Genomic DNA, 23922 nt, shown 5'->3' with positions numbered 1-23922 from the left:
TGATCCAACGAGATGATGCACCCCGCGAATGTTCGAATCATATCGACACACCAGAATCGCCATCAAAGTCTAACCTGAGTGTGGCCTCCAGTAGCAATTCTCATTTACCCACTCGCACAGCAGCATCTGTCCCAATCCAAAATAAAGCTCGTAAACCTTCCCCTGTATATTATGATTATACGGAAGACTTTAATGAAGCCAGGGAGGTGTAATGCCGCAGAAGAATTGGAGGGCATTTCGCCGCCACCCTTGTTGAAAAAACGATCCACGAAGATCGGGAGCTAAGCTCAGACTGGTCATATCTGTCTATGACTGATTTAAAGGGGCGTGGTTTCCTCGCAAATGAACAACTTTTATTGCCACTTGAATATACAAAGAGTCTATCGAGCCAGCCTGCCGATATTTCATATGTTGGTGGGGGCAAGCTACTACTGCAAGATGACTCGGAGTCAGTGCCAGAAAATGCAAAACACCACAGGTCATTGCCGGGATCAACTAAATCGCCTGCCTTGAAACACAACGTAGGAATCACAAAGTCCAATCAAAGCCCATCACAAACATCGAAACAAGCACCAGTACGGAAAATTACAAGTTGAGAAACCTTGTTCATACCGAGCCAGAAAACCAACCCAGCGAAGCGGTCGATGAACCCACCTTGAGTTATAGTTCATCTTATGCCGTATCTCCACGTTTGCAGCAATTGTTTGGCCCTCCTGGCGGCCCCGTTCGCACTTATACCGAGTCCGGCTTGCCGATAAGCAGCCAAGGCGCTGCGATTCATGATGTTAAAAGGAAGCCTCTCAGTCGTGAGGTATAAGAAAAAGATAAGACAGACAGCGACGAGAGATTTATGAATAAGTTAGATCTGGTAGCGCCAACACAAGCTCCACAAGATCTCGAGACAAGGGCAACTACCCCTATTCTTCAACGCTCGATATCAGCACAGAACAAGCGCGACAAGTCAAGTCCGTATTTCCGAGCAAGGCCCAACTCGACATCTTCAACACAGCCGGACATTATACCAGAGGTTTCAATGTCTTCAACCCGGCCACGAGATTTCTCATTCGATGCACCGAGTCAAAATTATGCCGAGTCGTCAGATGCCAAGAGCAGCTCCATGCCTCTTCGGCGTTATAAACACTCCTCCAAGCACAACCAGATGGAATTCTCGGCCAGAAAGTACAGGAGCGATGGCAGCCTAGTGGTTCCAAGAAGTGAATTCATATTCACTCAAGCTTCTGGAAAAAGCAACCAACATAGGAATTCAGGGGTTTATTTGGGCCAGGCTGGACCTTTTGACAAAGTCCCGTCTTCCGGAGGCCGCGACAATTTTGGCACAGTCGATGTTGTGTCTCCGATTCCAATTCACCCACACCAGCAATGTTTGGCCCCTCTGACAATGGATGATTCCGAGCCGCAGGTAGGGCGAACAACACAACATTTCTTTTCGAAGTTTAGACTAAAGACGCGAGCTTCTACTGTTCGAGCGAAACCCTCTCCTCCAGTTACTCGGCGACGGGATTTAGATGAGAGCTATCCATTGGATGACCGCCGGCGGGATGTCCAACTCACTGCAAATTTCCCCAGACCTGACAATTTAGCACTAAGGCTCAAACTGAAGGTTGCAAGAGGTATCGTCTTTAGGAACGGTGAGGATCAACAGAGAGGCTGCAGTTCAGGCAGATTTGGGGGGTTCGGAAGTATTAAGCCCCGAGGATTTGTTTACACCGCCCGCAAGGCTCGCAAGCTTATTTCGTCAGGTCAGTCGCCATTTTCGACCGAAGGATGAGTATGAGGAGATCAAAGCGCCAGAGGCAACTGGCGTTGGAGAACTAGGTGAAACCGAGCTCCCGGTTATTTCGAGTAATCCAGAGCAAGCAACCGGTGCAGAGGCTATAATGGACGGCCCCTATCCCCAGATTCTTCCGAGGTCTGATGCGTTCGTTGGCTCTCCTTCATTGCCGTACCCTCTCGTATCTCGAGAGCCATCTCAAGATAGAATGAGTCCAATAAACTCTCAAAGAGCCCGACAACTCCCACATGGTGCAGCAGTCATGCCAGCTGATGTACAGCCGGGAGGAACCCAAAGCTGCTTCTGTGACTACGGTTCTCAGTTGGAGGAATCCAGCAATCTGCAAAATAATATACCAGGTCTATGGGCCGAACAGCCCATCCAACATCTCGGAACAGGAAGCAGACAAGCCTCCGTCGGCGCCCCGTGGAGGACAGGAGACGCATGGGATCAGTTCCAAGCCCCTGATTTTTCCGAGATGGATGATGAGTCTGACCTTGACCCTACTAGACCATCTCATAAATTGAAGACTACAGTTAATGGCTGGTTAGAAGACATCAAGGCAAAGATGTTTAGTTGTGGGAGGTCTCGTCGTTGAGTAGGCTTATTAGCACAAACAGGCCACTGCAAGAGCTGGTATTATGGCCCGGTGTTGACTTATCAATTGACTCTATAAGCACATATTTGCCTGTATTATTCTTTTGTAGTGTGCTCATCAGACCGGTTGATGGAAAGGGGCGTCTTGATAATGATCAATTCCGACGGTAATGCTTTCGTTTAACCAAGGTCTCTAATGTTATTACATTAATATTTCTCGCATCGATCAATTGCCTGAAATATAAGATATTACGATCAAGTTTATATGTGAATCCGTTATATATGTTCCGGCCCAACCGTGAACTGAGCTGGTTCATGAACTGGCCGGCCCAACCGTAAACTCATGGATGGCTATGAAGATTTGAGTCGCTACTCGAAACGATGATTAAGACAGCGATGTCCATTGTGGATGCAGGGCGGATTTGCAAGATTGGAAAGGGTTGAGAAGATATTTGGTGAACTAGGCCCGACTAGCTTCGCGTCTGAAGAGAGATAATAGGCAAACTGAGAATCAGATGACAGCGTGTCAAAGCAGCAAGAGGAGCAGGAGTGAGTCTGAGGTGGAAGTAAACGCGTATTTTTTACACTCAGCCATCCTCAACTTACTCAATCCGCCGTGTTGCGTCGCTCTGCAAGTCCTTGCTAATATTCCTGTGACTATTGCCTACCCTGTTCAGCTCCGGTGCCGGCGATCCCTTCAAAATGCCTCAACAACGGATTGCATTACAAGCTCCGGACTTGTATTCATCGCCCAGTCGGAATTTCAGGAACTGAAAGACGTTGCTCGTAGTCATGATATTGCTGGTCCATGCTGATGACTGTCATAGACCTCAGAACGCCCTCGTTGTCCGAGAGAGCCTGGATATAACACAGCGGGTATCCAGTGGGTCTTTACTTTAATTGGAACGTATATTGCGGAGAAGGTGTCAAGTGTTTTCAGAAGACCGTGTGGAATGTGATCCGTGCCGCCGATCAGGTATTCGTTGATGATCTTCTCACTGAGTACCCTACGTCAGGAACCAGAGTGCGTAAGTCTCGATGGTACTCGAGTAAATGATTATGGTCGGCGTAGATAACATTGTAAACCGGTGATGCGTTCTCTGGATTTAAGGCTTGGGCTCCAGAGACGTGTTTGTAGATTAGCATTCGTCGTATGTTGACCCATACTATTACTGGAAATGCTCGTTTGAAGAATATGAGTCTGTGTGCATTTTATCTAGACGCTCTGTCTCTTGCTCCGCGTTAACGAAGAGGTTCTGCAAGTCTACCTTAACCTCATCTGAGGCATAATATTCAGCGGATGTCTTCGTGGTGTGATTCAACAACTTCGTGTATCTCTCAGCTGTGACTTTACCAGCTATGGCGTTAGCCGTACCGCGGCGAAAGTTATATGGCCGAAGAACAGCTTTAAGGTCAAGACGCTGGCCCTCGACACTTGCGGTCTTCGTGGAGGGTCACAACAGTAGATCTACTCTGTGTTAATTATTGGCGTGGAACAAGGCGAACAGAGTACCAACCTCGCAAAGTTTCTCCGTCCCTTCGCAAGCCGGAGCCTTAATTTCATATATTAGAGATGTTCCTACCTTGTATTTTAAGGAGTCATTCGATTTAGCATAAGCCGAAAAGACTACTATAGTGCCTAGGCGAGCTCTAGTATATGCCATGATCTGTATCAAGAATACAATCTGAGATCGGTAACGAGGATGCTGGAAGTCATACGAATCGTGAGTCTACAAGTACTGCAGGAGTTGAAATAAATCAACTGAATCAACGAGGGTCTTTCTCTCTAAGGGCGTCTTCAACGCCGTGTGTGTTGGCAAGCTCCGTTTCGATGTACTAACAGGTTGTTAACATTGAAATATACATGGAATGCAAAGCTTACCCCACAGACACGCTCGTTGAGCACTTTCGGTATGTTTGTTCCTGTCTCTTGATAGATCATGGCGCCCAAGTCTCGCAACCGGTTTTCATCGAGACTTGTGTAGGCTTGCTTCTCAATGTGCCAATGCTAGTTTCAGCATACCAGGCTATGAAATTCTTTAGGCGCCCAGGAGTTGGACAAGGAGACCCCCTTGCGAGACATTTCTCCCCGTCTAGGTGTAACGGGGTGGTGATGACCGACCGTTACAGTATATATAGCGTGTTGCGCGCTAGGCCAATGTTCACATGGTACCTGTTGGGGTTAAACATGATACTTATCATGAACGGGTCTACTTACTAGCACCAGCGTTTCTCCAAGTGACGATAGGATTTAATTGAAGGCTGTGTAAGCTGTTTGCGGTGAGTTTGACTCTGGAGCCTCTGTTCCCTGGCTAGAAGTTGGTTGATTCCATCGAAGCCATGCTCCTGAGTGTTTTGCAACATTGTCTGAAATGTAAACACGATGACTTGGGCTGTTTTAGAAAAAATGGAATAAATTAAATCTCAGAATAAAGAGGTGTTGGAGGTGAGTGGTCAATGAACCAAAGGTCGGGAGGTTTTGGGCGAGTAATCGATCAATCTCGGGACAATCAACCTCTGGACAGCCGATTTACCGTTTCCGGGATTTGGAAAGCCGACTTCCAACATTGGAAAACAGAGGGCTTTGTCTGCCTTGCATCTTTCTATTTTGCGATGGCCGTGTACGTTTGGCCGTTTCGTGTGGTGGTGTTGTCAGATAAAAGCAGCATTGGCCTTGGAACCGTTCACGCGATACAGCAATTGGTTATCAAGTTTTCCATCAACAGAAATCTCAAAGTCGTTGCATTCAGCGACCATCTCCGGCAGAGATGCCCAATTCTCTTGAGTCTATGGTCGTATGTGACGTTATTCTCGTCGTAGAGTATATACAACTCCATACTGCATACAATAAGTTGGCTAAACCGGCGGCCGTCTAGGATTTCATGTCTCGAGGTTGTGGCATTACGGCTACAAGTTGAGTCACGGACAGTCATTTTCACAACATAGCTGGAACGTGATTTGTGTTTCGCAACTTCCAGATTCTGGTAGACTGCATTTGTGTGCACCTATCTATGCATTGCAACGGTCCAATAGCTCGCTACTGACCACCATATCCTGAAACACAGTATGTGATCTGTTACCTATTGAGAATATATCGAGTCTTTTTCTTTCATGGTTTTTTTGGGGGGGGGGTACAGCCTTTATCTGTGGCCTTGCCCTGGTAGATCGAAAGTATAGCAAATAGATATTGTTACTATCGATTCCAAGGGCGGTACCGGATGGAGACGATTCCGCAATCCGGTGCTGGCGGCGCCAAGTTGGCTTCTCCGGCGAAACTGTTGCCCTTTTGCACAGATCTGATTTGGGTTCAATAGAAGAGCCCTCCGTTTCATGTGTCCAGTACATCAACATCCAACTCCTCCATCATAGACAGGGCTACAGACAAGCTCTCCATGAAGCCATTGACGGCAACACGAAGCATTCTGTTCGTCGTAGCCTTGTATTCGGTGCGCAGCACAGTCTTGTCACAATTCGCATCCGACGTCGGCGCAACGAGAGTCAGCGTGCGGCATACGAGCGCAGATAGCTCCTTGTCAACCTGTAGGGCCTGCAACGCAAAGGAAGCAAGGCGCTCAGTCGGCAGCGGGATGTCAATGACGCTGTAAAGATGTCAGAGGATATTTTATTTAGTGTGGTTCAAGATCTGATCTGCCTTACAGCGAGCAAGGAAACTCTGGGTCCACGGCGACAGCCATAGTAACTCAAAGTATAGCTGAAACTCGGGGTCGTAGCCTGGGCGACTGGTGGTGTCGATAATGCAGGTTCGTGGCGGCTCAAAACCCCGCGGCACGGACCAGACAATTAGAGGCGTTGCTATGACAAGCGCACCCGCTTAGCAGCCCGGCCTATGATTGGTTGAATTGAGGGGTAAACAACAACATATGGCCAATTGGGGCAGCGTAGGCCTAAACAGTGCTTCTGGATTATTCGTATAATAATAGAGAGGCACAGTCCAGTCTTCAAAATACCAACAAGACGACTTCTACCAACGATCTCCTGTATTTACTCTCTCGCCCAGCTATATACTTCTTCCTTCGACATTGAGAAGGTTGACGAGTCTCATTCCTACTCCAGCGACGAGTTCAAGCTTCATATTCCTGCTCCATATCGAAGATAATGTTTGGTCAATAGCACGTTGCCACATCATCACGCCTGCCATTCCCTGGCAACTAGAAAAAGCCAATACTTCCTTCGCGCAACTACTATACACGAGTCGCTCCTGCTTCACTTGCTGTTTGAATCAAGCAACGAAACGTATAACACAGAGAGCCTGGCAGTCGCACTGCCTTGAATCTTGTTTACCAGCACAGCAATCTAATCTGCATCATGCCTTCTACCGTGCGCTCCCATTATGGGCAGATCATTGAGTATATACCAGGTAAGCATTCCAGAATCGCTCCTTCCCAACATGTGTCTCTGTGGAATGCCGTCGGCGCCATATTTCTCCCATGCCCTGGTTTGCTCTCCACCGTGTAGATACCATGGCACGGGAGCATGTTAGATATCGCCCCCCGTGCCATTTAGTATTGCAGGACCATCATTCACTATCCAAGTATTTGTTTGGTCTTAAATGGGTCCCTCAATATCCGACACCGAGACCCTCGTTGCTGGGCGCAAACAACAAGGGCCCGAATCATTGCTAACGTTTCTGCCAGACCGTTTATACCTAGCATCCTACACATCTACCCCAGGACCCGACACTTACTTCCCATATCACGACAAACAACCTTCGAGGCGATCCCCGTCAAAGCGCTCATGCAGGGCTATTGATGGCCCGGAACCAGTAGCAAAGGACCAGAACCCACCATGCTACTTCTCTGTTGACGATACCCTGCTTTACAATGCTTTCCACCACGACTTTGGACCATTGCACATCGGACACCTGTACCGCTTCGCCGTCCAATTCCATGATATCCTTGGAGCGCCCGAGAACAAGGCGAGGCCTGTGGTTTTCTACAGCAAAGCTGATCCCCGCAGTATGTCGAGTCTCCATGAATCGCATGGAATGTTGTTGACAATAACGTTCTAGGCCGCGCAAATGCCGCTTGCCTCCTCGCATGCTACATGGTGTTGATCCAGTCATGGGCTCCTCATCTTGCTCTTGCGCCGATCGCTCAAGCCGATCCACCTATGATGCCTTTCCGCGACGCTGGCTACAGCCAGGCTGATTACGGCATCACCGTTCAAGATGTTGTTTACGGCGTGTGGAGAGCGAAGGAGGAGGGATTCTGCGCCTTACCACAGTTTGATCTCGAGGAATATGAGAGGTACGAGCGTGTGGACCAAGGTGACTTCAACTGGCTCACTCCCGACTTCCTTGCCTTTGCTTCTCCCCAACATACACCTGTGGCGCCAATCGCCAAGTCATCACCTTTGTATGCTACCCTTCCCTCGACATTGGACGAGGTGGACGCCCACCCTACACTCCCCCAGCCATTCAAGAATGTGCTCACACATTTCGCCGAGCGCCAGATTGGCCTTGTCGTCAGGTTAAACTCGGAGTTGTACTCTCCCTCATATTTCACAGCTCTGGGTATCGAGCACCTCGACATGATATTCGATGACGGCACTTGCCCACCGTTGACAACTGTTCGCAAATTCATCACCCTGGCCCACGAGACCATCACTGTCAAGAAGAAGGGCATTGCAGTCCACTGCAAGGCCGGACTTGGACGTACTGGATGCCTCATTGGCGCATACCTCATCTACAGGTACGGCTTCAGTGCCAACGAGATTATTGCATTTATGCGCTTCATGCGCCCCGGGATGGTGGTCGGGCCCCAGCAGCATTGGCTTCACTTGAACCAAGGCACTTTCCGCAAGTGGTGGGAGCGAGAGCAGTTCGAGATCGATATGCGCGCTCAGATCGAGTCGGAGATCAAGGCCAAGTTGGCCGCCGCACCAAGCACCCCCACAAAGGCCACCCAAAAATTCCGCCTCAACAGCGCACAAGTTGCCACCCCTCCCAACGGCATCCAAAACAGACGCGCTCCTCTCGGCGAAGTCGACAACGAGCGCAACAGCCTCGGAGTCCAAGAAGACTGCCTCCCTGCTCCCACACCAGGCCAGCCACGAAAGGGCAGCCGCAGCGGTCACGACAGCCACCACCCCTACGGCCGCAACACGGGCAGCTACGGCAGCTCCGAGGAAGCCAACGACGTCAAGCGCGAGACGGAGATGATCTCGATCCACCGCCAATCCGTGCACGGCGAATCCGAAGACGAGGAGTGGAACGTGCGCGTCCGCACCACGTGCAAGTCGTCGCGCTCGCCCGCTCGCAGCGAGGCACGCTCCGTCAGCCAGACTACCACGACTATATACTCCGCCATCGACAACGATAGCAGCAACGATATTGAGAATATTGGCAGCGGCTGCCCCAAGACGCCCGGAAGCATGAAGTCGGGAAGCGGATCCCAGACCATCGGCATGAAGGTTCGCGGGAGCCCGAAGCGCGCTGACTCGCTCATGCGCGACAAGGCGCCCGCGGGTGTCCGCAAGGCCAGCAGTCGCGTCGGGAGCGTCAGTTTGACTGCTGCTACGCGCAAGGCGTCTGGCATCTAAGCCGTCTGTCCGGTTGTTAGGGAGGCATCATCTGCTCCCTGGAGTTTTTGTTCCGCATAGAAAGTCGACGGATTTGCACTGCATTGTTGTCTGTGTATACGAATTCCTGTACGTCGTTTCGTGAGCCGGTAGTTTGCATAAGAGAAGGGCGTTTCATAGGCATGGGCATAAGTCATCGTCTCCATAGCTAGGCGGGGGCGCCTAGTTTTTATTGCGTTTGGGCGCAGCATAGTGTGGTTTGGTTGTTTTGTTTTCAGCTTTTGGAGTTTGGGAACTGGGCCGGCGTTTTGATGTTATGGGGGTTGTGTTGTTTGGGTTTTAAGAAACCATTATTGGTGTTTGGGTTTGGTTTGGACTATTACTGGAGGATGAATGATGATGAGGTTGATGATAGAGATTACTAACCGAGAAGACATCAATGAAAGCACAAATTCATGAATTCTATTTACTATATTTGAAGTTGTGATTGTTTGTTTGTATGGGCCAGGAGTGAATTTTGAGTTATGATGAGACGCGAGAAGTGGCCAGTCACATGTTTGTATGCATGCCATACATGATATTATCGACGTACTCAAGGGTCAACAAACATATCACAATGGGCATAATTATTGCTACTCATTGACTGAACGTGCAAATGCTTTTTTTTATTCATAGTCTGTCTAAGTGAGATAGAGACGCCCACTCGGGTAGTAAGACCTCTATACCCCGCCGGAGATTAAAGAAATCAAGGAATCTTTGTCTTGTGTGTTTACGCTTGATCGATCGAGAGAAGAGAGAGCGACAAAAAAGGTTGGGTGGAAGACGCCATCGGCCAGTGCAGGGGCAAATTCTATTCTTGACAAACTAGACAAGGCCAAAAAAGGTAACAAAGATGGCCTTGAACGCATTAGGGGCCTCCATCACAAAAGTATAGCGCGCGCAAGATTTTCTGTGAATGAACCTCCAAAAAGCTCCGTCGTTTGTGTCGATAAATAGGTTATGCGAAAACGTGCTAAAAGCAACCCCTTTACTTCACAAGTAACCCGCATGACCGATCAGGAACGCCAGCTTTTGTCAATTTACTCGTCGGCCTTGGCCTCGGTAGGTGCTGGGGCGGCAGCGGCCTCAGTCTTCTCCTCGGCAGGAGCGGCCTCGGCGGCTGGCTCGGCCTCAGAAGAGGTCCAGAGGGTCTATATTTCGTTAGGGGCAGTTCACAAATGTAGGGATGGGTGTAAACAAACCAGGTTATCCCTTAAGAGTTGCATGATAAGAGTGGAGTCCTTGTAGCTCTCCTCGCTGAGGGTGTCCAACTCTGTTTCTTGTGTTAGTTACCGCCAAGAATACTGTGTGATACAAAAGCAAAACATACCAGCAATGGCGTCATCGAAGGCCTGCTTGGCGAGGTGGCAAGCCTGGTCTGGGGAGTTCAAGATCTCGTAGTAGAACACGGAGAAGTTCAGGGCAAGACCAAGACGGATTGGGTGTGTTGGTGCGAGGTCAGTCTGGGCAACCTCGGTAGCGTTCTTGTAGGCCTCGAGGGACTTGTCGGCGGACTCCTTGCGCTTGTCGCCAATGGCGAACTCAGCGAGGTAACGGTGGTAGTCGCCCTTCCTATAGTCGATCGCGTCAGCTGCTGTCAACGTATCTCCAGAGTGAATTCTCACATCTTGTGGTAGAAAACCTTGGACTCTCCGCTCTGGGCAGATGGGATCAAGTGCTTGTCAAGAACCTCAAGGATATCCTCGCAAATCTTGGCGAGCTCGGCCTCAATCTTTTGGCGGTACTCCTTGATGAGAGTAACCTGGCCGGCATTTCCCTTCGACTCCTCCTTTTGCTCAATCGAGGTGACAATTCTCCACGACGCGCGGCGGGCTCCGATAACGTTCTTGTAGGCAACGGACAGAAGGTTGCGCTCCTCAACCGTGAGCTCTTGATCTTCAGAAGCGACATTCTTCATGTTCTCGACCATCTCTGTAAACACCACAAGTCAGACGACGATAACGCGCCGGACCTCGTATAGAACGACTTACCTTCATAGCGCTCAGCCTGCTCTGCGAGCTTCGCAAGGTAGACAGAATCTTCGTAACCCATTTTTGCGGGGATTATGCTGTGATCAGAATACGTTAGTAAATGATGTACTGACGTTTGTTTGGAAGGCCAATATGGCCGATAAGCCTCGTGCGGGTTACGTGGTGTTAGGTGTCGCGCTAGATGCGTCTAGGGCAAGCTGGACGGCCAGAGGTGAACATGGACGATTGGTGTCTGGAGGATGGTCGAAAGGAATACTGGCATCCAGCTAGATATAGTCGGCTTTGTGCTTGTGGTATGCCGTGCAGCTGATGGTATGAGAGGACAAGGTGCCAGGTATGTGTGTTACCCCTCCATGGTTCCCGTGCCGAATGGGGTCGTCGGGCATCACAACAACGGAAGCGAGAGTCGCAAAGCCGCGCTGACAATGATAAAGCGATATGTCGATGAGGCGCTCCGGATGGCGCAAGATATAGGGCCCATTGAAGGGTAATGTTGTTGTCCGATGGAATTGGGTTAGGGGAGGGCTTGGGGGGTGAAATGGCGGATAACGATCGCCAAGCAACAACAACATAAGGAGAAAGTGCTTACCTGTCTTTTATAGAGGGGATGAGAGGTTCTAAACGAATAATGAGGGTGATCAGACAGAAGACGGATCAAGGCGAAGGTAAAGTGAGATTATAAAGCGTGTCAAGGGGAAATATTGTGTATTTTGAGGTTTGGGTGAGTTGAGGTTGAAGCAGGTGGGAAGCGGATGGAACAACCACCTCTCGCTGTTTTTGGAGCTAAACCTAATAAGGAAGGGGTAGTGTCGATCAAAGGAGTGAGGGGGGATGAGAGCGCGCACTGTGGTAGGAGCGCAATCAGGCGCTTCTCCAAAAATTAAAGGCATGGGCATATCAAATCGCTATATTTTATTGGAAATTGTAGGTATTTTAAATTATTTATTTCTATATTTATGTCTATATTTATGTCTATATTTATGTCTATATTTATGTCTATATTTATGTCTATATTTACGTCTATATTTATGTCTTGACGCGCTGTACATGGCCGTCGGGGAATATTCCCCGTACACTACAGTACGGGGTACAGCACAATACATAGGACGAAGGCCACACCGGTGTGTTACTGGGTGCTTGCTGGGTTCTTGCTGGGCGATACTGGATACACCTCCGCTGCAATTCTACACGCACACCCAATGACATACTCTACGTATCACCACCCGTCATCCAATCAGGTGACCCTAATATACCGCTCAGGGTTTCTACTCTACAGCATACATCAATCACGTGACTAATATACCGCTCAGGGTTTCTACTCTACAGCATACATTCACGTGACAAATATACCGCTCTCTACAGCATACATCAGTCACGTGACCAACATATCCGAGCTTGCCCGTTCCGTTGCCAAGGAACGAGCTCAAGCTTATGAAATCGGCTCCCAAGGAAACCTGCCTCCACCTCTACTACCTCATAACCATATCCCCAACAACAGCACACAATCACAAATATGTTCCGCCAGTCCATCGTCAAGGCCACGCGCCCCGCGACCCGCGCTTTCGCAACCACTGCCCGCGCCATGGGTGCCGGTGATACCGGTGCCGTCCGCCCAACTGGACAAACGTGCGTTGCATCATCACCTCCCTCAGATCGATGGAGCTCTTGACTAATAAGCTGCGGCACCTACAGTGATGCGTTCCAGAAGCGCGAGAAGGCCCAGGAGGATTACGCTATCCGCCAGCGCGAGAAGGAGAAGCTCCTGGAACTCAAGAAGAGACTTGAGAAATCGCAGGATCACATCAAGAAGCTCGAGCAGGATATGTGAGATTCCCCTTTGCAACCTTACGGATCCTATAATAGAGCGGAGTGCTGACGGAGTCTCTGTTGTAGTGATGAGTACACCAAGAGCCAGGGCGGCGAGCAAAAGTGAGTATGCCGCGACACCCCCACGGCACGCATTGGATACACTGGGCATAGCTGAGGCTTTCTCTCCGTTTAGCTGAATACCGATCTCCGTGGCGCCATGAGGAGTTGAGTTTGGAGGAGGAGGATTCACGCGTGGCTGTATTTAAATAGTTGGTAACGGACAGAGGTCCTATTGTGCGGTGCATTAACAGTGTACCATCACTGACAGCCCTCGGCCTGTGTAACTCTCTACTGGTCCCATATACAACTCTCACCTCCCCCCACGTGGTACCTGCGGCCGAATATCTTCCTGAATAATACAAATTCTTCCACTCGCAAATACATGAGCAAAAAATGTCTACTCCATACCCTCTTTTGGGAAAAAACTCCATATACCCTAATCCTGTCCCCGTCCTTCCTTCGTCCTTCCTTCGTGATGACCACCCATTTCATGACCACCACCCATTACCTCCTGCCCAAATACGAACGGAGCATCTCGTGGGATGCCTCGGACTCGTTGTCGCCGTGGATGCTGGCGCCGAGGCTGCGACCCTCTTTTTGAGCGGCTGCGACCTTGGCTTGCAATGCAGCGGCGTTCTGATCAATCCATTGGAGTTGAGACAGATGTCCGTTGAGGACCTTGACGATCTGTTGTAGCTGTATGGTGTTAGATTGTGCAGCCAAAAGTTCACATAAAATCCAAAACTTACCGGATCATCCGGCTTCCCAGCCTTGCTCAAGCTCGATGACGCCGTGTTGATTTCCTGGATCATGCTCGTGAGATCCTTGCCCATATCATCCAGACGTCCCGCCAGCTTCTCAGCCAGCTTGTACATGCGCTCACGCTCCTGATCCGGACCCTGCAGGTTATCGCTCGATCCCAGATTCCTGTTGAAGAGCTCATCAACGTCCTTCTCGTAGCGATCCAGCCAGCCCTCCAGCTCCCCCTGCATGTTCTCCACCGCAGTAAGCTGCTTCTCTACCTCGGATGTAGCCCTCTCCGCCTCGAACGTGCTGACATAGAGCTTCTGGATCTTATCACCGTTCTCAACCAAGAGTCTATCCCAGGATGCAACCTTTGTTGCCTGCTCCTGGAAGTCCTTCTGGTACTTGGAAAGGTCGCTCGCCCACCTGTTGATGATCTCGTCCATAGTCCTGTTCTTCAGACGGGACATCTGCGGCGCAGGCCCAGCGGTTGAGACATTTGGGTTGATTGCCACTGGAGCTGTAGCTGCAGCAGCTGCGGGCACCGTCGCTGGTGCGGCCGTAGAAGGGGTAGCTCCTGAGATGGCAGCAGGCTTAGCACCAAAGAGACCAGTAGCAGGCGCGGCACCAACTGCTGCAGTGGGCGGCGCGGCCGCTGATGTCGCTGCGGTGGCACCAAACAGAGAGCTGGCTGCTGGGGCAGCAGGTGCTGGTGCAGTGGTAGATGCAGGGGCAGCAGCAGCGGTGGTAGCAGCAGCACCACCAAAAAGGCCACCAGCCTTAGGAGGCGCAGCTGCACCTCCGCCAAAAAGCGAAGGGGTCGCGGTAGTTGCAGCTGCAGCTGCGGGGGCAGAGGAGGCTGGGGTGGTTCCCGTGGGTGCCGCAGCGGTGGTAGCCGGAGCAGCTGGGGGCTTCGCGGCCATGGCGCCCCCGAAGAGTCCCCCGGTTGCTGGTGCAGCAGGCTTCGCCGCGCCAAAGAGTCCTCCAGGAGCTGGTGCCGCGCTCGCAGGTGGAGCCGCAGCCGCAGCTGGCTTGGGGCCACCAAAAAGACCACCACCAGCAGGAGCAGCGGGTTTATTCAAACCACCGAACAGAGATGGCGCCGCTGCGTTGCCACCTGCTGGTGTACCAGCTGGGGTTGTAGATGAAGGGAAGCTGGACATGCTGCCAGCTGGTTTGTTTGGAGCTGGTGTAGTTGAGCCAAGAGTTGGAGCAGCAGCTGGTGCACCTGCGGATTTGCTTGCGGCGCCAAAGAGGTTGGCTGGTGCTGCAGGCGTCTCTGGCTTGCTCGGGGTAGGGAATGAGCTGGTGGTCGGTGTAGAGCTGGGTGGGTTCTGAGTTGCACTCTGGCCGAAGGAGAAGTTGCCAAAGGAGGAGGGCTGCTTATTGGCCTGGAAGCCACCACCGAAGAGTCCACCAGCTGGAGCCGCTGCCGGGGTCGCACCTGCAGTGGCGCCAGAAGTAGTTGCCCCGAATAAGCGGCCAGCAGGAGCAGTGGTTGTGGCTGCAGACCCAAACAAAGGCGCGGATGCGGCTGGCTTCGCAGCGCCTCCCCCGAACATATTCGACGGTCCTGTCGAAGCTGGCGTAGCGCCAAAAGAAAACCCACCTGGCTTTGTCGTAGCTGCAGCACCTCCACCCCCAAAGAGGCCACCTGAGGTCTGTTTGTTATCCGTGGCGCCTGCCGTAGGCTGGCCAAAAAGGCCCGTCGTGGGCGCGCCCGATGACGCTGGTGTGGTTGATTGTCCGAAAAGGTTGCCACCAGTTCCACCTGGGGCACCGAAGCTGAAAGACATATTGGGCGAGATTCGTCCGTTGAGCTCGTCGAGGATGGCAATTCAGCAAGAGCTATGTCGCCGAAGAGCTTATTGTCATGTATTTCGTTTGTTTCGAGGCAGAATTCTGCAGCGCACAGGATCCGGGGCGGACGCAGGTGGGCCAGGTGCGTGAATTCGTCCTCCTCTACAGATCTGGACGCGTGCGTGGGGTTGAGAGGAAAGCGTCGAGGGTATTAGACGTAAAACGTGATAAACCAAGTGGTAGCCCAGATAGCTTTTACCGTGAGGCGCGCAAAGCACCCATGGGTCGATCATTGGGGATTTAGCGAGCCTCATTATTTTTTGGCACCCAGACCACAGCCCAGACCCCCCTCGACCATACACTTACTTTTTATTCACCGATACATCTTGAGCGCTTCCATGGGCTAGAGTTCTATCTACATTAAAGCCTTCAGTGCCCCCAAGGACGATAGTTTGCGTCCTTCGACGCCGCTGAACCCACGATGGCCGAAGACGACACGCAAGCAACGCTGGCCCCCCCTTCCCCTCCAAGCCAGGCCATCGAAGACCCCGGCGCCCACGAGCTGGGTGAGCGATACCCCTCCCCCCACAACCAGTCCATACACATAACTAACACCCCCTCCAGAATCCTCCGACTCCGACGACCACTTCTCCGATGCCCGTAGCGACCGCGCGGCCTACTCCCGCACCGCATCCCCCATCCCCACGACCCGGGTGGAGCGAGTCGACCACGAAGCCAGCTACGGCGAAGTCCCCGGGACAGCAGCCTACGACCAGCGCTCTGAGGACGCCCGACCCGACGAAGTCGCCTTCGTCGAAAAGAAATCCTCCTCTGCCACCGACCCAGTCCCTCGTCTTCTGACGCCCATCCCACAGACGGTGCTCGAAGAGGCCCCCCCTTCCCCCATCCGGGGCCACGCCCACAAGCCCAGCACGCCCAAGGTCTACCCCGCCGACGCCCAGCCCGACCGCATCATCCACACCCCGGATTCTGGGGCTACTTCAGCAGAGGAGGAGGGAGGAGACGTCTCAGGTACGCGGCCGCGCTCTCCTACCTCCCCCTCTGCGCCCAAGTCCGAGACAAGGTCACGAACCTCTAGTGCCGCCAGACCGCCGTCTGTGAGCCACGCGCTACCCCCGCCGGGCGGCGACTACGACGCTGACGCCGACGGTGATGAGGATGACGAGGATGCGGGCTTCGGCGACGACTTTGACGATTTCGAGGAGGGGGACGAGGACGCGGAGTTTGGGGACTTCGACGACGGGTTCCAGGAGGCGGGTGCACAACCTGTACAGTCTTTACCGCAGATAGCTTCTTTATCCCTCGTAAGTGACACACACACATGCATGCACTGCGCAACCGTCCCATCCCATCCCCCAGCACCCCCCCAACTCCCATCTGCCACACCCCCCCAACCCACCAATCCTACTAACACACCACCACAGCCCCCCCTCTCCTTCGACACCCTCGACTCCCCCGCCGAAGTCCACGCCGCCACAACCCCCTACTTAGACACTCTCTTCCCCCCCTCTCCCCCCGCGGTCACCACCGCCCCACCAACCTCCCTCTTCCCCACCCCCCGCTCCGCTTCCCTCTGGGCCCAACTCAGCGCCCCTCCCCCTCTCAACCCACCAAACTGGCTACGCTCTCGCATCCGGCGTCTCTTCCTCGTTTCGCTAGGTGTGCCGATCGACTTGGATGAAATCCTCCCAGCGAGCAAGCAAGCGAAACTCATCCTCCCATCCACCGCCTCCCCACGCACCTCCTCCGACGCGCGACTCGGGTCAGTGGCCAGGTTACAGGGTGACAGCAACGGGAGTTCCGCCTCCGTCGACTCCTCTGGGAAATCGAAGAGGCGGCGCGGGCCGCCGCCAGCGCCGGCGCTGGATCTGGGGGCCGCGAGGAGGTTGTGTAGTACGACTGATGAAGCGCTAACGGGGCTGAGGGATGCGGAGCTGAAGGAGCATGTTGAGGTGTTGGAGGGGTTGAGGGGGGCGGCGGAGGGGGTGCTGGAGTATTGGACGAGGAGGACGGATGAGAAGTTGGGGGATAGGGAGGCGTTTGAGGGGGTGATTGAGAATTTGGTGCAGCATGCTAGGAAGGTTAGGAAATAGGGGGTGTGGTGTAGGTGCTGTAGGTTGTGAGGGTGGTGGGGTTAGCTGGGCTATCTCTGCGCTGGATGGGGTGGTGGGAAGGAGTTGTACGATGGAGGTGCATGGCGGGAGTTTTTGTTTTTCTTTATATCCTGTACATGAGAGCGGCGTTAGGGATACCAGAGGAGACAAGAGTTAATACAACACTCCCGATTGCAAATACAATTTTCTGGCTCTTAGATTGCTTGCTCTCGTGCCTTCTACGTGCTGTCATGCTGTCGTATCTTCTACGAGCTATGTCGTCTCGTACACCAGGATTCATGGAGTCTCTGAGTTGCAAATGATTATATATTTCTAACTCATACCATTGATTAACCCCCTGATATATGCCGTAGCTTCTACAAATCATCTATATCTACGTGTCATCCGTATCTTCTACAAATCGTCTATGCCTTCTACGAGCCACTCACGCCTCCTACGTGCCATCCACACTATATCCTCCATAAAGAACCATATCCCTACCCCATACCCGCACCCACCTCGGCGTCAACCATTTCTCATTCGAGATGCTACGAGGGGTATAGCAGAGTAAACTAGGGTAGAGTAGAGTAGAATAGAGTAATGCCCCAGCCTCTCTTATAGCGGAAGCCCATAGAACACGACGGCAACGATTTCTAATTCCAGACATTACTCACAGCAAAGTAGAGTAGACTAGCCCCGCCAGCCCCCCCCCTCCTCTGGCGGAAGTCCACAGAACACAGCGGCAACGCCGACTAAGCCGCCTTACCTGCCGCCCTCTCAACGAACATCTTCACCCCCCTCAACGAAAACAAAACAGCCACCTATCTATCATAGATCATAGAAAGTGTCGAGGACAAAACGTCGAGGACGACGGCACAATGGGCACAAAGAACTTCGAGGTCAATGGGCGAAAGGACAAAGGACGCGCCGATCTAACAATGACGACGACGAGGACGCCGAGAAGAGTTCACCTCGTGGCCGAGCTGAAGGTAACTCACCCCGTTCATGAACTTACCATCACCCCCATCAGCAACTTACCCTTCCTCATCTTCCTCACCCTCACTTAGATTACGCAACGCCGATCACGAAACAACAACATGATCGATCACAAGCACACAACAGAGCATTCACCAAACACACGAACCAGACGAACGATCACCAAGCCAAGCCAAGCCAACGTACGAACAAACGAACGCCAACAACAGCACGACACAACACAACAGCAGCACCAAAGCAAAAGGAAACAACCTTCATCAAATTTTCTCAATTGATCTGTTACCACTCTCCATTCTCAATTCATCCCGATCTACACCTTCACCATCCATCATCCCTCGAAAGAGCACAACTCAAAAGAAAAAAAAAGAGAAGAAGCCGCAAATAGGCCGTCCGTCGTATGTTAATCCCTGAGAGTCTAAAAACTTTTCTTGTGTGTGTGTTGATTCGTTTTGGCGTGAGTTTGGTACTGGAAAACGACGACGACTATGATAAAAAACGAGATTTCCGAAGAGAGAGAGAACGAAAACTAGTAGTAGGTAGGTAAGCTGCGCGAAATCCCGTCGAAAGGAAGAAGAGACACATATATTGACCGATCCATCAGATAATTATGTTTCTTCGACAAATGGCGATGCCACAAACTCGAAAATCACAGGTTGGAATGAAGGCCCAAAGAGCTCCGAAATCAAACCAGAACCGAACCTCAAGTTAGGCGACAAAGCGCCGCGAAGAAAACAGGATGGCGGCAAAAACAAAAACACCCCTCGACGGGACAAGCCAGCAAAAAGAAAAAAAAGCAAGCACAAAAAACCAAGCACGCAAAACATTTTGTTACTGATCCGAAGCACCCCCAGGTCGTCGTCGCGTGATAAAAAGAGCCCTCTAATGCACTTTTGTACATAGGCCGTCGTTAAGTTAATGCAGATCCCCGCCCATCATTTGACAAGGCAACGCTAAGAGTAATAAACGGTAGCTCCAGGCAAGTCGATGAGCAGAAGTGAAGCCAGATCAAACAGGCAAGCCAAGTGCAAGTACGCCGGTGAGTGCTGACTAACTAACTCCATTCGCGAGAGACACGGAAGAATCATTCATGCTTTTACTGGATCGGTGGTTAGCAAGACAACTTTCTGACATATTTCACAGGGGTTTTCAATCTTACCTTAAGAGGAGCAAAGTTTCCATAGGGGTGGGATGGTGGCATGCCCATGCCCTGGTACTGTGGTGGCGGTGGAGCCGGTCTGTAGGGGGTTCCAGCGGGACCAGAGTTGTTCTGGGAGCGTCCCCAAGACAGGCGAACGCGGGAGTTCCCGATGGGGTAACCCTGCATCTGGTTGATGGCCATCTCAGCGGCGTGGCGCTGGACGAACTGGACGAAGCCGCAGCCCTTTCCGGGTGGGATCTTGACGTAGGTGATCTCCCCGAAGCCCTGGAAGAAAGAGCGGAGCTCGTCCTCGGTGACGTAGCCAGAGAGGCCACCGACGAAGACGGTGGTGTTGTTGGGGTCAGTGAACTGGTTCATTGGCTGGGGGGCACCGTAGTAGCCGATCGGGGGAGCTCCCATGGAGTACATGCCAGGGGCCATGTTGCCTCCCATTGGGGCGCCAGGCATACCGCCCATGGCACCAGGTGGTCCACCACCGCCGGACTTGTTCTTGGGGGTTGCGGTGGAGATACGCATGGGGCGGTTGCCGCAGTAGACGCCTTGCATCTCAGTGAGAGCGCGCTGCTGGTCTCCCTCATCGGAGAAGCGAACGAAGCCGTAGCCACGCGACATGCCGGAGATCGGATCAGTCATGATCTTGGCAGACTTGCAAGATGGGAATCTGGACTGGAAAAGCGAGACCAGGACATATTCGTTGACCTCTGGGCCAAGGTCACCAACAAAGATAGAGAACTCGGGTCCTCGGTCATCACTACAATGATAGTCAGCAAAAGTCTCAAGCAAGGTGTTAAACACGGGGAATAAGGACCGAGATTCTGACCGTCTATCAGCGAGCCCGCCACCGGAAGCCCAGTTGAGCTTGAATGGGCGCGAAGTGTTGGGAATCATGGATCCGTTCAAGGAAAGAGCCTTGGCAGCAGCCTCAGGCGTGGTGAAGTCAATGAAGCAGTAGCCGGCGTTGCTAAAATGCTGTTAGATCGGAAACAAGGTCAGTTGGCAGGATTGGAGCTTACCCAGAGAATTTGTCACGGATCATTTTGACGTTGACCTGCTCGCCCATTCCGAACCAAACGCTGCGGACGAAGTTCTCATCGATCCATGGCTCCAGCTCTCCCATCCTATTGGAGGTTAGTATGCATGAAGGACAAAGGTCTACGCTAGGCGTGGGGTGAAGCAGATTCAGGGGAATAAAGAGCTATCAAGCTATTATTCTTGAATCTGTACCTTCACGCTGAACGAACCCAACCTTGCTACCCCTGGGTATCAAGGTCGTGTATGGCCCAAGATCTACACCAGGAGGGGGAGGAGGTTCAACTTACCAGAGAGTGGTCTTGGAGTCAGCAGCGCCAGTCGATCCACCTTGGCCTTGCTCCATAGCACCTTGTCCCTGGAAAGGGGCCTGGGCATCGGAGCCCTGGGGAGTTTGTTGCATGCCGGGCATGTTCTGCTGCATGTTTTGGATCGGTGGCTGACCCTGGGTGAGGCCAGTGTTTCCGTTCTCGGTGAACTGAGCAGGTTGTCCCTGCGAGGGATCGAAGCTTGGGAAAGACATGGCGTGCAAGCTTGATGGGTTGTTAGGTTTGTCAATGGCAATAAAGTGTTTGTGCAAGATTGGAAAAGGTGTTGTGAAGGTGAAGGGTGGTTGTGTGGAGGAAGGGAGGAAGCGTCGAAGGAAATATTCTGGGCAAAAAGGTAAGCCTGTGTGACGCGTTGTGGGGTTCACGGCAAGGCATCGACGACGACGGCGAGGCACCGACGGCAACCATTCTTGGGGGGATGGGGCTGGGAGTCACTCTACAGCAGCCCCACGACCTCACTTCGATCGCACTCTTCTCGGCGCATTGCGCACTGGCGGAATGGAGCCAGAATTATCACATAGATCTCTCCTACTTGGAGACAACATGTCATGGACAGCATGGGCAGCATTTATCGAGGACAATTGGGACTTCAATCGCACCGTACGATGACCTCACTCAAGGACAATGCAGCCGGGCAGGTCATAACTTTATGGGGGGAGAGCACAGGGTGGGACGCGCAAACAGCAACTACTGAGCACTCCTGTATATATTGGGGGGGGCATGATCGAGATGTATATGCGCACTTACCTCAAAGAAGCCCTTTAAAGCCGGTAATTCGTTGTCGTAGTCGGAAGGTTATCCAGGAGGAGAGCGAGTTTCGGCGGGATAAAATATGTGCAAGGTTTCGAGAGCTCAGTGGGGAAAGTTGTGGTCGAGAATATTAAAAACCGGCAAGATTTATACGTTTAGAAGGACCTGAATCGTGATCGTAAAGATTTGAAGAAAGGCGCAGATGCTAGTAGGTAGCTGGGACAAAGCCGAATGGAAAGTTCGTTTTTCTTTCGGATTGTTGGTTTTGGGGGAAAGCAGTTTTGGTAAAATCAGTCCGAACAAGCGCGACGCGCAACCCAGACACACGAAAAGCACACGAAGGAGCCGAGTGGGAACCTTTTTTTTTTTTTGGCTGGCTGGCTGGCGGCTTGGAGAATTTGTTTATCGGAAGGAGAGAAACAAATATAATAATAGAGCGCACGCGCGACACACAAAGATGTCAAAATAGGGAAGAGTGAGGAAAACGGGCGGGTGGGAGGCGATGGGGAGTGGAAAGAAGAGAAGGAAGAGGAGGAAAAGAAGGAAGAGAAGGAAGAGAAGAGAGGTAGTAAGGTGGGTGGTGGAGGAGGTGGGAGGTAAGAAGAGGATAGAAGGTGGAAGTAAAAGTTTCTGGGTGTGTGTTGTGTGGTTGTGGTGTGGTTGTGGTGTGGTTGTGGTGTGGTTGTGGTGTGGTTGTGGTGTGGTTGTGGTGTGGTTGTGGTGTGGTGGTGGGAGGGTAGTGGGTGGGTGGTGGGTGGTAGACAAGTATGTAGTGGGCTGGCTAGGGGGTGGTGCAAGTAAGGTAAGTAAGGTACTTTTAGTGTGGTCAGGTGTGGTTAGGTGTGGCAAGGTGTGGTAAGGTAGTGGGAAGGTAGTGGTTAGGTGTGGTTAGGTGTGGTTAGGTGTGGTTAGGTGTGGTAAGGTGTGGTAAGGTAGTGTAAGGTAGTGGTTAGGTGTGGTAATGGGTGGTAAGATGGTGGTAAGATGGTGCTAAGATGGTGCTAAGATGGTGCTAAGTTGTGTGGTAAGATGGTGGTAAAGATAGCTATTTTAGAGGAAGGGAGAAGGGAAAGGGAAAGAATTGGCTGTGAATTGACGGCAATTGAGGTGGGCACTTTTCATTGGTTTAGACGGGTTAGATGGGGTTAGTGATGTTAGTGATGTTAGTGATGTTAGTGATGTTAGTGATGTTAGTGATGTTAGTGATGATGGGTTTGGTGGCTTTAGATGGGATAGCTGGAGAGAAGGGAAGGAAGAGAGCTAGACGCCATGGTTCGTGGGCATACCTTGCGCAGGTTGTCGAGGTACTCTTCCATACGATAATATATGGACAAGTACACAATTGCCATGTTCGTGGTGTGTTCTCAGGCCGTGTCTGTTTGGTTTCAGCCGCCCAAGATACCGCACATCTACTTGCATCCCCCCCCAAACCTAAACAGGAGCTTTGACGTACTGTGAATTCCTGAATGAAACCAATCTCCTTTGCCCGCGCCCGCAAGCTCCATTCGTCGTCATGTTTCACCTTCCGGCCTCGGGTGCCTGAGAGAGGTGAGTAGGATATCTTACTCGCGCGCACATACATACCTGCTAAGTGCTTGCCAACGCTCGCGCTGTCTTGCATATATCGCTATTTATGTATGCTGCCCGACGCCCGTATGCGGGTCTTTTACGAGGTTATTGGTAACCAACTGTCCTGTACCTGCTCTGCGCCGGATCCATGCATGAAGGCACGATGCCTGTAGGAGAGGTACAGACCAGGAGTACAGGGAGTACAGGTACAGCCAGCCTGTCTCAACTGGTTGTACCTTGAAATTCTTGAAATTCTGGGAGACTGGGCCCCCGCCCATACCCCGAACCGAAGCAAGCTCCTAAACCTGCCCATAAGCCTGTCATAAACCGAGTAGAAAAAACAGAAAAGACACACAGTTCCAGCCGGTCATGGTTCACTGTTTCCCACTAGATGACATAGCACATACAGTAGTACGCCGTAGTCGAGTAGTCGACGACTCCGCGGCCAATGGCTACATCCCCTCCAGCGCTGGCTGATCAAATGGCTGATCAAATGGCTGATCAAATGGCTGATCAAATGGCTGATCAAATGGCTGATCAAATGGCTGATCAAATGGCTGATCAAATGGCTGATCAAATGGCTATCAAATGGCTGATCCGTAGC

At 51.9% G+C, this 23922-nt stretch overlaps 9 protein-coding genes across 9 annotated transcripts; 5 read left to right on the top strand and 4 right to left on the bottom strand.

Moving 5' to 3' along the window:
- Positions 1-1898: 1898 nt before the first annotated feature.
- VC83_05175 (uncharacterized protein) lies at positions 1899-2390 on the top strand (the record flags this gene model as incomplete). The annotated part of the gene is made up of 1 exon (XM_024468800.1): positions 1899-2390. The coding sequence occupies one exon, from the start codon at positions 1899-1901 to the stop codon at positions 2388-2390; it is 492 nt and encodes a 163-aa protein (XP_024323823.1).
- Positions 2391-5717: 3327 nt separating this feature from the next.
- VC83_05174 (uncharacterized protein) lies at positions 5718-6084 on the bottom strand (the record flags this gene model as incomplete). Its single annotated transcript, XM_024468799.1, has 2 exons — positions 5718-5988; positions 6047-6084. The coding sequence occupies 2 exons, from the start codon at positions 6082-6084 to the stop codon at positions 5718-5720; spliced, it is 309 nt and encodes a 102-aa protein (XP_024323822.1).
- Positions 6085-6346: 262 nt separating this feature from the next.
- Positions 6347-9389, top strand: CDC14 (cell division control protein 14). The gene is made up of 3 exons (XM_024468798.1): positions 6347-6767; positions 7045-7365; positions 7419-9389. The coding sequence occupies exons 1-3, from the start codon at positions 6716-6718 to the stop codon at positions 8948-8950; spliced, it is 1905 nt and encodes a 634-aa protein (XP_024323819.1). The 5' UTR covers positions 6347-6715; the 3' UTR covers positions 8951-9389.
- A 179-nt stretch (positions 9390-9568) lies between these two features.
- BMH1_2 (14-3-3 protein) lies at positions 9569-11742 on the bottom strand. The gene is made up of 6 exons (XM_024468797.1): positions 11549-11742; positions 10960-11036; positions 10594-10900; positions 10299-10540; positions 10171-10241; positions 9569-10119 (listed from the first exon to the last, which is right to left on the bottom strand). The coding sequence occupies exons 2-6, from the start codon at positions 11018-11020 to the stop codon at positions 10009-10011; spliced, it is 792 nt and encodes a 263-aa protein (XP_024323818.1). The 5' UTR covers positions 11021-11036; positions 11549-11742; the 3' UTR covers positions 9569-10008.
- A 730-nt stretch (positions 11743-12472) lies between these two features.
- VC83_05171 (uncharacterized protein) lies at positions 12473-12997 on the top strand (the record flags this gene model as incomplete). Its single annotated transcript, XM_024468796.1, has 4 exons — positions 12473-12585; positions 12652-12783; positions 12853-12888; positions 12991-12997. 4 exons carry the CDS (start codon positions 12473-12475, stop codon positions 12995-12997), a joined length of 288 nt encoding a protein of 95 aa, XP_024323821.1.
- A 335-nt stretch (positions 12998-13332) lies between these two features.
- NSP1 (FG-nucleoporin nsp1) lies at positions 13333-15368 on the bottom strand (the record flags this gene model as incomplete). The annotated part of the gene is made up of 2 exons (XM_024468795.1): positions 13333-13524; positions 13578-15368. 2 exons carry the CDS (start codon positions 15366-15368, stop codon positions 13333-13335), a joined length of 1983 nt encoding a protein of 660 aa, XP_024323820.1.
- Positions 15369-15674: 306 nt separating this feature from the next.
- On the top strand, positions 15675-18208 carry VC83_05169 (uncharacterized protein). Its single transcript, XM_024468794.1, has 3 exons — positions 15675-15938; positions 15997-16697; positions 16818-18208. Exons 1-3 carry the CDS (start codon positions 15854-15856, stop codon positions 17484-17486), a joined length of 1455 nt encoding a protein of 484 aa, XP_024323967.1. The 5' UTR covers positions 15675-15853; the 3' UTR covers positions 17487-18208.
- A 156-nt stretch (positions 18209-18364) lies between these two features.
- VC83_05168 (uncharacterized protein) lies at positions 18365-18757 on the top strand (the record flags this gene model as incomplete). The annotated part of the gene is made up of 2 exons (XM_024468793.1): positions 18365-18475; positions 18554-18757. The coding sequence occupies 2 exons, from the start codon at positions 18365-18367 to the stop codon at positions 18755-18757; spliced, it is 315 nt and encodes a 104-aa protein (XP_024323968.1).
- An 818-nt stretch (positions 18758-19575) lies between these two features.
- VC83_05167 (uncharacterized protein) lies at positions 19576-21193 on the bottom strand (the record flags this gene model as incomplete). The annotated part of the gene is made up of 5 exons (XM_024468792.1): positions 19576-19578; positions 19639-20392; positions 20462-20602; positions 20655-20759; positions 20961-21193. The coding sequence occupies 5 exons, from the start codon at positions 21191-21193 to the stop codon at positions 19576-19578; spliced, it is 1236 nt and encodes a 411-aa protein (XP_024323975.1).
- Between the last annotated feature and the right edge of the window lie 2729 nt (positions 21194-23922).

The sequence above is a fragment of the Pseudogymnoascus destructans genome (genome assembly GCF_001641265.1).
Source record: "Pseudogymnoascus destructans isolate 20631-21 unplaced genomic scaffold scaffold_11, whole genome shotgun sequence".
Taxonomy (NCBI): domain Eukaryota; kingdom Fungi; phylum Ascomycota; class Leotiomycetes; order Thelebolales; family Thelebolaceae; genus Pseudogymnoascus; species Pseudogymnoascus destructans.
The sequence above is the reverse complement of the archived record's forward strand: the minus strand, read 5'-3'. Positions and strand labels throughout refer to the sequence as shown.

Excerpts from the sequence above, each read along its gene's own strand:
- CDC14 (XM_024468798.1), top strand. The coding sequence starts at position 6,716 with ATGCCTTCTACCGTGCGCTCCCATTATGGGCAGATCATTGAGTATATA. Across the intron at positions 6,768-7,044 it reads GATCATTGAGTATATACCAG|ACCGTTTATACCTAGCATCC; the intron begins GTAAGCATTCCA and ends CGTTTCTGCCAG. Across the intron at positions 7,366-7,418 it reads CAGCAAAGCTGATCCCCGCA|GCCGCGCAAATGCCGCTTGC; the intron begins GTATGTCGAGTC and ends ATAACGTTCTAG.
- BMH1_2 (XM_024468797.1), bottom strand. The coding sequence starts at position 11,020 with ATGGGTTACGAAGATTCTGTCTACCTTGCGAAGCTCGCAGAGCAGGCT. Across the intron at positions 10,541-10,593 it reads AAGGTTTTCTACCACAAGAT|GAAGGGCGACTACCACCGTT; the intron begins GTGAGAATTCAC and ends GATCGACTATAG. Across the intron at positions 10,242-10,298 it reads CTTCGATGACGCCATTGCTG|AGTTGGACACCCTCAGCGAG; the intron begins GTATGTTTTGCT and ends CACAAGAAACAG.
- VC83_05169 (XM_024468794.1), top strand. The coding sequence starts at position 15,854 with ATGGCCGAAGACGACACGCAAGCAACGCTGGCCCCCCCTTCCCCTCCA. Across the intron at positions 15,939-15,996 it reads CCCCGGCGCCCACGAGCTGG|AATCCTCCGACTCCGACGAC; the intron begins GTGAGCGATACC and ends CACCCCCTCCAG. Across the intron at positions 16,698-16,817 it reads AGATAGCTTCTTTATCCCTC|CCCCCCCTCTCCTTCGACAC; the intron begins GTAAGTGACACA and ends ACACCACCACAG.